The 12028-nt window shown below is 24.0% G+C and overlaps 2 protein-coding genes across 2 annotated transcripts; both read right to left on the reverse strand.

The window, feature by feature from the left end:
- Positions 1-833: 833 nt before the first annotated feature.
- On the reverse strand, positions 834-5310 carry LOC135144413 (U4/U6.U5 tri-snRNP-associated protein 1-like). The gene is made up of 17 exons (XM_064076454.1): positions 5262-5310; positions 5092-5177; positions 4961-5020; positions 4831-4904; positions 4221-4297; positions 3461-3520; positions 2902-2989; positions 2661-2821; positions 2479-2607; positions 2355-2414; positions 2168-2278; positions 1988-2099; positions 1867-1936; positions 1703-1804; positions 1365-1473; positions 1217-1311; positions 834-929 (listed from the first exon to the last, which is right to left on the reverse strand). The coding sequence occupies exons 4-17, from the start codon at positions 4860-4862 to the stop codon at positions 900-902; spliced, it is 1236 nt and encodes a 411-aa protein (XP_063932524.1). The 5' UTR covers positions 4863-4904; positions 4961-5020; positions 5092-5177; positions 5262-5310; the 3' UTR covers positions 834-899.
- Positions 5311-5422: 112 nt separating this feature from the next.
- Positions 5423-8552, reverse strand: LOC135144379 (uncharacterized). Its single transcript, XM_064076424.1, has 8 exons — positions 8498-8552; positions 8344-8441; positions 8246-8291; positions 8040-8120; positions 6504-6567; positions 6132-6203; positions 5790-5904; positions 5423-5523 (listed from the first exon to the last, which is right to left on the reverse strand). The coding sequence occupies exons 3-8, from the start codon at positions 8260-8262 to the stop codon at positions 5423-5425; spliced, it is 450 nt and encodes a 149-aa protein (XP_063932494.1). The 5' UTR covers positions 8263-8291; positions 8344-8441; positions 8498-8552.
- Between the last annotated feature and the right edge of the window lie 3476 nt (positions 8553-12028).

Genomic DNA, 12028 nt, shown 5'->3' on the forward strand with positions numbered 1-12028 from the left:
TTAAAATTAAACAGAAGGAGAAATACGAACTATAACATATTGCGGAATAAAAGATAAAATAAGTATATCTGTTATAAGAATAAAAAATTATTAAACTGGTATTAAAAAAATTAAAAAATATGAAGGGAATTTAATCCTTCTGGCTTGAATAGTGAAATATAAAAAACTGTTACCCCTTTTAAAGCTTCTTGGAATACTAAAGCGAAAAATTAATAATTATTAAAAAAAATTAAAAATAACTTTTACAATTTTCTTGAAAGTATAACTATAATGGTTAATTGTAAATATTTAGATGTACTGATAAAAAGGAATAGCAAAAAACAATACAATGAAGGCTCTTTAATAAAAAACTCTTTTCAAATTAGACAAATTAATACTTTTTTTACTTAGAAAAAGTTATAAGCTAAAAAATTACCTTAATGAAAAATTGCATAAGTAAATAATCCCTCAACACATGATTTCTTAATAGGAGATTACGAAAGCAAAATATATAACATTTATATAAACAAAAGACTACCACCTTATAAAAATAAACTAAAAAATAATTCAATTTGCTTAGAAAACTTGACATTTTTAATTATTTAAATTATAAATAATAATAAAAATCTTAAAAGAAATTTACAAGCAAATAAATTTTAATCGGCATAATCTTGTAGAAAAAAATATTAAAAATTATCTGAAAACAATTTTTTCACTAAAATATAAATGAAACAGAACTGTGAATCGAGTTTACTAATTCAAATTATAGAAAACCCATTTAAACTTTATTAAAAACCCAGTTGTAAATTTTTTAAATTATAATAAAAAAGTAATTAGATTTTTAGTAATTCTGATAATACAATTAATTTTCAATTTTTATTTTCTTCGAAGATTTTGTTTTCAGAGATACAATTTTTTTCTTAGACAGATCCTGTTTTTTGATGTTCAATCTAGTAAAAATTTATAATTAATAATAAAGACCATTATATTAAGTCTAATAATTCTATAGAAAGATCAGTTAATTCTTTATAATAATAATATTAATAATATATAATAAAAAGAATTAATAAACTATAGAATTGCTATAAAGAGATTTGCGGTCATGCATAATTATAAAAAACTTTTTTAAATTTATTTTAAAGTAGATAGAAATCTGTTAAGTAAAGTTACACTCTACAACTGTATTAAATATTATTTATTAATTAAGAAAAGTAATTAAAATAATTGTTATTATTACGCAGCAGCAATGCTTCCACCAGCCGCGCCGACCGCCACAAAGGCTTTTGGTCCAATTTTTGTTTTCTTTTAATTTATTCATCGTAATATCATCCGCTAAATATAAAAATTATTATTATTATTATTATTATTATTATTATTATTATAACCTTTTACGCTCTGCAACTTCTTTTCTATGGCTTCTTTTTTTAATAACTTTTCGAGTTTATTTTTTCCAGGGCCGTTCCCGTGAAAGCGATGGGAAAGATGCTTAAAAGCCTTCCACATTTATAAAAAAAAGTTATAAAAAGTATTTAATTGAGTTCTGCTAAAAAAAAATATAAAAAACAGTAACCCTGCAGGAATTTGTGTTATTTTCAAATAATTAGAATAATAAGCAAAAATTATTAACAATTAATATAAAAGTATAATTATCATAATATTAATAAACAATCATTAATAAAAATAAGTAAAAACTATTAATAATCAAAAAAAAAGTTTTTTTTACATGCTTCTGGTCCAGTATACGTCCGTGCTCGTCCTTGAATACTAACTCCACTGAAGGTCGATAGTCTTTCTTTTCTTCAAAAGGTTGGCCTCTTCTGGATAACTTTATATATATATAAGTAAAAATGGTATACAGAATAATATATAGAAGTAAATATAAAATACAGTTTCTCTCTCGCGTTCACGTTCTTTTTCTCTATCAACTAAAGCTCGTTCACGCGCCCGGTGCCGATATCTACCAATGAAAACATAGGCAATAATAATAATGAGGATATAATAGCTTTACTTGTCTCTGTCCTTCTCTCTTTCTGTCCTTGAATCCAATTCGTCCTGCTGCCGCAGCTGCTCAGAATCCAGAATCAGAGTGGTTGTTCCACCCTTAAGATCACTTAGTAAACCTGAAAAGGATAATAGTAAAAATAATACTATTAATAATTAGAATACTAATGATAATTTAATAATAAACCGATAGTCTTGGCTACTTGCAGAGCGGCGGAGACGCTGGACTTTATCAAAGTTTCTTCCGGAAGTGCGTACTTATCGGTCTTTTCGTTACTAACGATAATTTCGTCCGCTCCTTATGTATTAACATAATTATTATTACTATTATTGTAGTTATTGTTATATATAATACTGTTATTTTTACTGCATACCCGATTTATCTTCTTTACTTCTTAACTTTTTTGAAAGTTTAGCGGCGTGTGATTCGTAACCTTGAAAGTTTAAAAAAGTTATATTAGCTCGTGTTAAATATATTATCATTACTATAATAATAACCCGAAGAGCCAAGGTTTCTTATGGCCTCCTCATTGGCAGAGAACATAAGAGGGTCGGACTCTCCATTGATAGTCACTTCCTTTTCTTGTTTTTTTAGAACCATAAGATCTTTCTCTCGCCTAAAAGCCACTAATGATAATGATGATAATAATAATAATAAGAATAACAATAATTATCGATACAGGCGTGAGCAAGTTTAGATTCTTGATCCTCAAGCGGTTTTACTTTTCGTTCTTTAAGTCTTTTTGTTCTTTCTAACGCCAAAAGAGTTTCCAAGTCACGTGCGTCTTCCAACACTTCTTGAAAAGCAGCAGATTTTTTAGAGTCAAGATCCAGAGCGGCCCTATGTTGGTTGAAAATTATCTTCCGCTATTAATTTAATGACAAAGATTCTAATTATTTAAATATTATTTTACTACGAGCCTTGAATTTCCGTTTTCTTTGAAAGAGCCATTCAGGTCAGGAGGAAGAGAAACTTTAGTAATCGTACTTTCGTCATCCTTATCTTCATCTTTTGCATTAAAAAATGTATAAACTTTTTTATAATTTTATCGTTTTTTAATATTTTAAAATAAAGAATAAAACTTTTCTCGTTTTCTTTACTTATAAGAAACTATTATTCCATATAAAAATAATTAATAATTAATAAACAATGTATAAAAAATAAAAAAAAAGGGATCAAAAGTTAAATAAATTTAAATAAAAGCAGAATTACTTTATATATATTTATAAATAATAATAAAAAAAAGGAAAAATAATATATTATACAATTAAAACTGCGAGTAATAAATCTCAGCACTTTATAATATTATAAAGAGGTATTATAGGTAGTTAACAGCTGATAACAATAAGTTCTGAAAAACTATTACATAAATATGTTAATGATAAAAAACAGTAAAAATTATAAAAAGTTTTTTATTTTTCAGTATAATAAACTTCATTTTTTTAATACTATAATATTTTATAAAGAAAGAAAAATAACCTCTTTTCCTATACGAACGCAGGCGTGAGCCGTGATCCACGAGTGGTTCAGGCACTGCTGCTAAAAAGTTTAATAAATAAATTATGTTAACTAATTATAGCGATTATTACAGTTTTCATTACACGAAAATTCTTACGAAAATGAGGACAAGCAAAACTTTAGAATATTTTACAAACCGCAATAGAAAACGATTTAAAATACTTAAACGTTAACTCATTGGTTTATACATTCATTAAAAAGCAGGCCAAGTATCACTATTTACAGGCTCAAAAACTCTACTGTAAACCGACAAATAGTTTTATTAAACTTTTGTTCGACCAATAAAAATATTTAAGCATTTTATAAAAAAAAGTTTCTTCCAACAGAAAAAAAATAAAAACTACTTTCAACCAATCATTGGTAATATCTTTAAAACTCACTAAAAACTATACGGAACTTGCCCTGATTTTAAGTATGAAAATTAAGCCAAATCCTATTTGAGGTCAATACGTATTATTATATCAAAATATGATGCTATTTTTATAATAATAATAAAATGATCATTAAATATACTGAAACTTAACAAAAAAAAGTTCAAAAAGATTTAACTCATATATATATAGAAGCAGAACTCTCCGCTGTCATAATAATAACTGTAGTATAGCTAGCCGCCCCAAACGTTGGGGTCTATGCCTACCCTAAAAAATATTTTACTGTTTCGTTATTTTTTACAACTTCCCCAGAAGTTGGGGGAATGATGTAAAACAGTTCATTAAAAAACCTGAACACTGAAGTAAATCTTCTGCTGTCAACTTATTCTTTTTAGGAGCTCCTGAAATATCGCCGTTAAGTTTTCTTCTATAAAAATATGGAATCACTATTTTAGATACCAAAAAAATACTTTAACAGCCAATGAGTAATAATAATCGAAATCCTCGTCCAACCAGCTGTGGACTAGTACAAATAATTGGTTGATAATACTTAGAAATTACTATTAACCAATTATTAATGACTTTATTATAAGAAGCACGAATAATATAAGAATAATCGCATAATAGGTTGACAATAGATGATTAGCCAGAAAATGAAAAAAAATAATATATTAACCAATTAAAAATAATTTCCCATGTCGAACTAGAATGAACAAATCACGGATACTATAAAAATATAAAAAAACATACCAATATATAGAAAAATATATACATAACGATTATTCACGTTTTGTAGATAGTAGTAATTAGTATTTTTTTTTCACAATATTTATATTTTATTTAAATTCAATACAATATAATAACTTTTAAAAAGTTTTCATTATTCGTAACAACAACTTCACAGTTTTATTATTTTTAAATACATTTTCATCAAAACTTCAAAAACTGGTTATAAAAAACCTCTTTTTCTTCGGCTTCTTAAACTGAAGCATTTCCTCTGGAGTGTACGTGTCCGGCCGTTCCACTAAAGTGACCTAAAAAAACCAATCTGCAACGCGTACTATACTTTTCGTAACAAAAAACCGTTGACCTGCAAATTCTGAGCTTTCCTGCGAAGGGCCTCTGTAATCGCCTCTTTCTCAATTCTTTCCTTCATAAAAAAAAGATGTAACGTTATTCGCGTCTCAAAAACTATTTATAGTTGTTATAGTTTTTAATAACTTTATCTTCAGCAACAGAACCGCCTTCAAGCAAAAACGAGGGTTTTTTTTTGCCGTAAATTTCCTCGTCGAATTGAGGCAGCAAACCTAAATAATAAATAATAAAAAAAATAATACGAAAACTTAAAACTGTTATTAAAAAAGTAAAGAATAGACATTAATAAAATATACTTTTCTGGCCAAACACAGGGTTTCCGTGCTCATCAAACTCATCTTCCCCATAAACTATATTATTATTATTATTATTATTATTATTATTATTATTATTATTATTATTATTATTATTATTATTATTATTATTATTATTATTATTATTATTATTATTATTATTATTAGAATAGCATGCCGTTGTAAACTTTCTTTCTTTTCCTATTTTCAATAAATTCTCTGGACTTTTCTAAAGAGACAACTTCGGAGCTTTCCAAAACATCATCTTTATTAATAATAAAGAATAAATATTTAGTAAATAATAATAATAATAATAATAATAATAATTAATAATAATAATAATGCGGTCGAGCCCAGCTGCGCCAGATAATTAATGAACTTTACTATTAGTAAGAGCTTAGCTCACCAAACACATAATAATTATATCACGTGTATTAAAACATACCATATTCAAAGTAATAAAGTTTACACAAAAAAGTCATTATAATGGATATTAATTATTATTATTATTACAATTATTATTATTATTACCTTGAGCATTTCTTAATGAAGAATCTTTAAGTGTAAGTATAGTAGTTCCTTCTTTAATATCACGAATATCATGCTGAACTGTAAGTCCCGTCAAATCAGCTCCAGAATAGCGAAGCTGAAGTACAAAAAAATTTTCTTATAACAAATAATAAAACTTTGCTGGAAAAATGTACACTATTTTTATGCTATTTATAAAGAAAATATAAAATAAGCTTCTTTATAATAATAATAATAATTTATTTTTAATTTAATTTAAAAATACAATAATATATATTTATTTAAAATTGTAGTGAAATATAATAATAATAACATAAAAAAAAATAATAATATAATAATAATGACATTATAATCTTTAGCCTTTTTAGTGTCTTCGCTCACAAAAACATCTTCATCGAGCTCATCAAAAACTTTTGCCTTTTATAATGAATATAAACTTCAAACTACATAACTTTATAATAATTATAATAATAATATACTATAGCACTAGCGATAGATAATATATAAACTAGAAAAATAAAATTATATTTTAAATATATGAAGTCTTTTAAAAAAATATTTAACAAGAATACATAAAAACAGACTTGATAAAAACTATAAGAAAATATAAGAAATAGAATTTTAATATGATAATAATATAAACAAGAAAATAATGCATAAGACTTTTTAATTGTAATAAATAATGAAAAAGTATTAAAAAAAAGACAATAAACAAACCTGCTCCTTCGCTTTTTTTTTTTCGTATTCAAGCCTTCTGGATTTTTCGATCCAGTTTTTTGCCCTTTTAAAATAAAAAATCGAGTGACTTGCCTTTATTATCATTGAAAAAAAAAAATATGAATATCACCAATAAAAAATATTAATACAGTTTTATAATTTCATAAAAAAATATACATAGAAAAATGTCAATATTACTATTTACATATTTTGCTCTATTTTTTATTGTAAAAGTTTTATTATTATACAAAAAAGGTTTTTTGGTCATAATCGTCTAAAAATATAATATAACAATACACTTCTTTTAATTCAGTATACTTCATTATCAAAGAATATTTTTATTATTAGTATAGAAAAGTCTATATGAATCTTGAAAAAAAAAAAATTTAAAAAACTACAACTTTTTTATATTTTAATAATAATTAAATTTTTTATTTATAATTTAAGCTGAACAGTTTCAGTACGAAAAATTATCATCATCTAAAAATAATTATAAATTTTATATTAAACAACAAAACATTAAAAATAAAGCTCGCTTTATTATAATGGTGACTCCACAATGTTCATTGGAGCAAAAAAGGCTAATAACTACCCTTACAAATCACTTAGGACGGACCAAAAACTCTACAAACACACGACTGTTCCATTGGCTACTTTAAAAATGAGCCTATAGCAGAGGACCTTGAAAAATTCTGCGAATCACAGGCTAGCAAATACGAATCTCCCGTCCAAAATCAAGTTCAGTGTTAGTAAATTTTATAAAAACTTTTATCAAAATAAGAGGCAAACAGCATTATTAGCGAAAAAAAGTGAAATAAAAATTACTTTAATACAGAAAACTTTGCATGAAAAATTAGATTTGCTTCTCATACGAAAATTAATAAAAAAGGAAAGGCTTATAACTAAATTTGCACGACTACTATTAATAATTAATAAGCAACACAATAATAATTTTATATAAACAAAATATTTGATGATTTTTCATGTTAGTTAGTAAAATCTTTACTATTAAAAAAGATCCAAAAAAAAGTTGTGCTACATATTACTATACTCCCTCAAACGCTAAAAAATTATAAGAAAATAGCATAAATTGTCCAATACTTGTATAAAAATAAAAAAAATTAAATTATTATATTTTTTTAAAAATAGGAATTTATAAAAGGACGTCAATCATATTAAAGTTCAACTATTAAAATAATAATGTAAACTTAATGATTAAGTTTTACATAGTATAATAACATTATACATGTTAAGGCAATATGATTATTAAATAACTCTTTAAACAAAATGTGTAATAAAAAAAATCTTGTCGATATATTCGTAATATAAAAAGAAAAATAAAATAAAGTAAATAAATTATATATAAACAAAAAACCTTTTTTTAAAAAAAATTTATAATTTCTTTTAATTATTTTTAATAAAACGTTTAAAAGAAAAATTAAATAAATTAGGTGGAAATTTTCTTAGTAAAAAAATTGGTAAGTAAATTTTTTAAAATTTTCGTATTATATCAAGAAAGTTTAAAAAATTATATACTCATATTCAGCTAAATTTTCAACATCTCCAATACTTTTCATACTTTCAAATTTCTTTGTTAATTCTCTCTTTTCTCTAGATCTATATTAATATATAATAGATACAGAAAAATAACAACATTTGATATAATAATAATAATGATATAAATATTAAGTTTGAAAAAGTAAACGTATAGAAGTAAATCAAGTTATAATAAAAATAGAGACTCAAAAATTTTCTCCATGAGTTTTTCAACTTCTTTATCCTTCTCAGCTTTAAAATAAAATATTTTATATAATAAATTGAAAATTAGAAAAGGATAGACCCAATTCTTTTTCTTTTTTCCAAGCATCATATTCTTTTTTACTTTGATCAGGAGGTTTATTATTTAGAGGCTTTAAACCTAGTTTCTCTCTTAAGGCACTTATATATAAAAATGCTATTAATATAGGAATAGATGTTATAGAACATTTTTTTACTTAGAATCCTCTAAATTTAAAGTAACTTCCAAAACTCCAGAATCAATTTCGTCAGACATTTCGTTCAGTTATCCAATTATCTAAAAATTCAAAAACTTATAACTAAATTAACTTCTCGAAAATACAGAAACACCAATATATCTACAATAAGGCAAGGATAACAGTTCATATCTTATCATAATTATATAAACCATAAAAAAACTGCTTATGGCAATTTAATAAAACTTAGCCTCTTCTATTCCCACAGGCAAAACAATAGTTAAATTAATAGTTGGAAGTAAACGGCTTTCATTTGTGATTTTTTTATAAACGGTCGGTTGGTTGGTTTATATTAAGCCATATGCTTGCACTTCGCTGAGAGGATTCCTAATTACTATAAAAATGAATATTTGTGTAGTTAATAAAAGCCTCTAAAAAGTTACTAAGTAATAATTGTTTGAATTAATTAAAAGATGTTAAAGTGTAAAATAATAAGTTAAGTCAATTATTATTATAAACTTAAGTACGACTCTGCCCGTTAAGGGTTAATGGACAATCTAATAAGAGTTCATATATCTTCATTTACTTATCCTAAATTGCTATAGCGGCACACATTAGTTTTAAAACCTTACTGGTAGCAATTTTATAATTTTTTATAAATTTGAGGCAATGAGTTTAAAAAAAGTGATAGTAGTTATAAAATTTAGTGGTATCTAGTAAATACTTTTTTAAAAGAGTATGTGCTTAGTATGATTTGAGTACACCTAGGGCTTATTGGAATAGAAAATTAATTTTTTTCGGTTACAATATTATTAAAGAGTTAAGAAATACATTCTATCATATATATATGCACTTTTAAATTTAATAATAATGAAAACCTTTAATGTATAAACATTATTTTATTAGTTGCATTCATCCTAAGAGCGCAAGAAGAAAGTATATTATAGTATTATATTATTAAGCATTAAATAAGTTTAATTTATTAATAAGTACTTATTTTTTATATAATCTTATAAAAAACGGAAAACAGAACTTAAAAAACGGGTCACAGTGTACAATGTTTTCCTCTTCTCTTTGCATCATGTGTTAGAAGGGAGGGCGCTTTACTTATCACTTCGCAATAGTTAACAATTGTGTACAAATATGACGACCAGCACTTCAAAGATCATCGGTTCTTTATATAATAGTTTGCAAACTGGTAACATCGAAGCGGTTTGTACAGAGTTAAAGGTTTTCTTTTTAATTTCAAATTTATTTTTGGTTAAATCCTCGTTTTATAAATATATCTAGTTTCTTTTTTTTTTTTAAAAAAAAAAGTATTTTGTAAGTATTATTTAGTTTTTTTTTTTGCTTTATAGATAAAACTTTTTTTTTACAAGTAGAACTTTTCTTGCAAAGTTTGGGAGATAGAGAATCTGGATTTTGAGATCACTCAAATAATCGCAATTCTTTCAAAAAATTTTAAAGTCTACGAAAGTAACATTTACGATTTCTTGCTTATATTAGGTTTCATCTTTACAGATTTTATTTTTTTTTTAATTATACAATTTTATTTTTAGTTGAATTAAAAAAATTTAAGTCTCTATTGGTCGGCAATAACTTTATATCTTTGGTCCTAAACTCTATAATGTTAAATAAGTCTAATAATCCTCAAACTTATGAAAAGGTTAATTTTGTTGGATATAACCTTTTAATACAATTTATTAATTTTTTATGTATGTAAGTTTTATTATAAAAGCTTTTATATTGTTAAGTAATATTTATTTGTAATTTTTTTTTTACTCAAGTTCCCTGTTACTAGCGTGAAAGTTTCTATTTAAAATTTTATTTTTGTAATTAGTTTTTCCTACGATCATATTTTATTTTAATAAAGAAATCCTTTCTGATTTAAAATTTTCCTTTTTTGTCGTTTTTACGCTTTTTTAAAATATTGAATAATATTTTTCCTTTAAATTACGGATTAGAAACTACTTTTCATTCAAAAACTAATATATGAAGCTGAAATAAAGACATTGTCCTCCGAAATTCAACATTTTCTTCAGCACTTGATAACTCTGATGTATTTTTATATAAATTTTTCTTTTTTTTTTTAATTTTATAAGTCAACTAATATAACAGCATTAACAAAAAGGAAGTTTCTTGTGGGTTTTTAAAAATATTTTGTCCCCTGCTTCAACTTTCAGAAATTAAAGTATTACAAATTTTCTTAAATTTATTAAGTATTTTATTTTATAAAATTATATTGCATCCAGATAAATATTCTAATAAATAATTTAATTATTGCTCAGAGGTTTAATATATATTTTAATTTATAGAAATGGATTCAAAATAATTATAATTTGAAACATTTTCGAAGAGGGCTTCTTTTTCTTATACAAAATAAAAATCCCTACGAAATGTTGAGCGCTTTACTTCTTTCTGAAGTGTTAATAGAAGACGCTCATTTCACCGATAGTGTAGTACTTTTATTGTCATTATTATATATTTAAAGTTATCATTAAAAAAAGAATTTGTTTTGAACTAGAAAATTTTACTTATGTGTAAGCCACGTGGGATAGCATGCTTAATGCCTGTTAAAGTGAACGAGTACTTTGATATAAACCTTTTATGATTGGTTAAAAAGTTTGAAAATAGAAAAATTGTTGGGGACTCGCATTTTTTTTAGCTAACTGACTTTGGCGCGTAGAATCTTTACATATTCTAAAACTTTTACTGCTGTTACTAGCAGCGTTGTTTGCTTTCGTCTAGTTGCATTATTTGTTAAAAATGTAACTAATAAGAATGCTATTTCTTTTAATTATTAATTTAATCAAAAATTTTATAATTAAGAATTTTTGTGTTTAATATTATAAAAGAGATTTTGTTTTAGAAGAGGTCTAAATATTTATTGCTAACTTATTCATTTTTAAAGTATTGAGATTTTTTTACTATTATTAATCTTTATGTTATAAAAAATTTATTATCTTCATAGTAAAAATATTTTTATAATGATTTCTTTATATGTATTATTATCTTTATTAATATTAACACTTTAATTGAACTTTTATACACTTTACTAATTTTATAGCCTCATAATACTTTATTATTGCTTCAAAGATCTGAAAACTTTTATCTTTCTTTGTTAATTTTTTTAGTATATTTTTATTTTTTTATTATAAAATTTTTTTAATTTTTTTTTACTATTACTTTTTATTTTTCGATTAACATTTTCTTTTTACTTCATACTTATATGTACTTTTTTACCTTTTCGCAAATCATAGCTGTTTACTGAGCCTAACACGAGGCGTTCGTTGTCAATAATTATTAATATATTTCGCGGGCCATACGACTTTGGTTTTGTTTTCCAGCTATTATTATTATTCATATATATTTACGATTATTACATATTTCCTATTTAAAAATATTATATTTATTTTCTAATAAGTTCAGGTTCTTACAGTGTTGCTTTGAATTTATTTAAAATTTTTATTGATAAGCAGCGTCTCCTTATTATATTTGAAAGGTTTCATATTAAATTATTTATTATAAATATAATATAACAAAATTTACTTA

Source organism: Zophobas morio, unplaced genomic scaffold (genome assembly GCF_036711695.1).
Source record: "Zophobas morio isolate AGI-343-1 ecotype UQ-CSIRO unplaced genomic scaffold, CSIRO_AGI_Zmor_V1 ptg000099l, whole genome shotgun sequence".
Taxonomy (NCBI): domain Eukaryota; kingdom Metazoa; phylum Arthropoda; class Insecta; order Coleoptera; family Tenebrionidae; genus Zophobas; species Zophobas morio.

Bases quoted from the DNA above. Each gene is read 5' to 3' on its own strand.
- LOC135144413 (XM_064076454.1), bottom strand. From the start codon at position 4,862: ATGCTTCAGTTTAAGAAGCCGAAGAAAAAGAG. The intron at 3,521-4,220 runs GTTTTTTAATGA...TAAACTTTTTAG, and splicing joins AGATTTACTTCAGTGTTCAG to CAGCAGTGCCTGAACCACTC. The intron at 1,474-1,702 runs GTAAAAAAAACT...TAAATGTGGAAG, and splicing joins GTATACTGGACCAGAAGCAT to GCTTTTAAGCATCTTTCCCA.
- LOC135144379 (XM_064076424.1), bottom strand. The intron at 6,204-6,503 runs GTTTGTTTATTG...TCATTATAAAAG, and splicing joins AAAAAAAAGCGAAGGAGCAG to GCAAAAGTTTTTGATGAGCT. The intron at 5,524-5,789 runs GTAATAATAATA...TTATTAATAAAG, and splicing joins TTCATTAAGAAATGCTCAAG to ATGATGTTTTGGAAAGCTCC.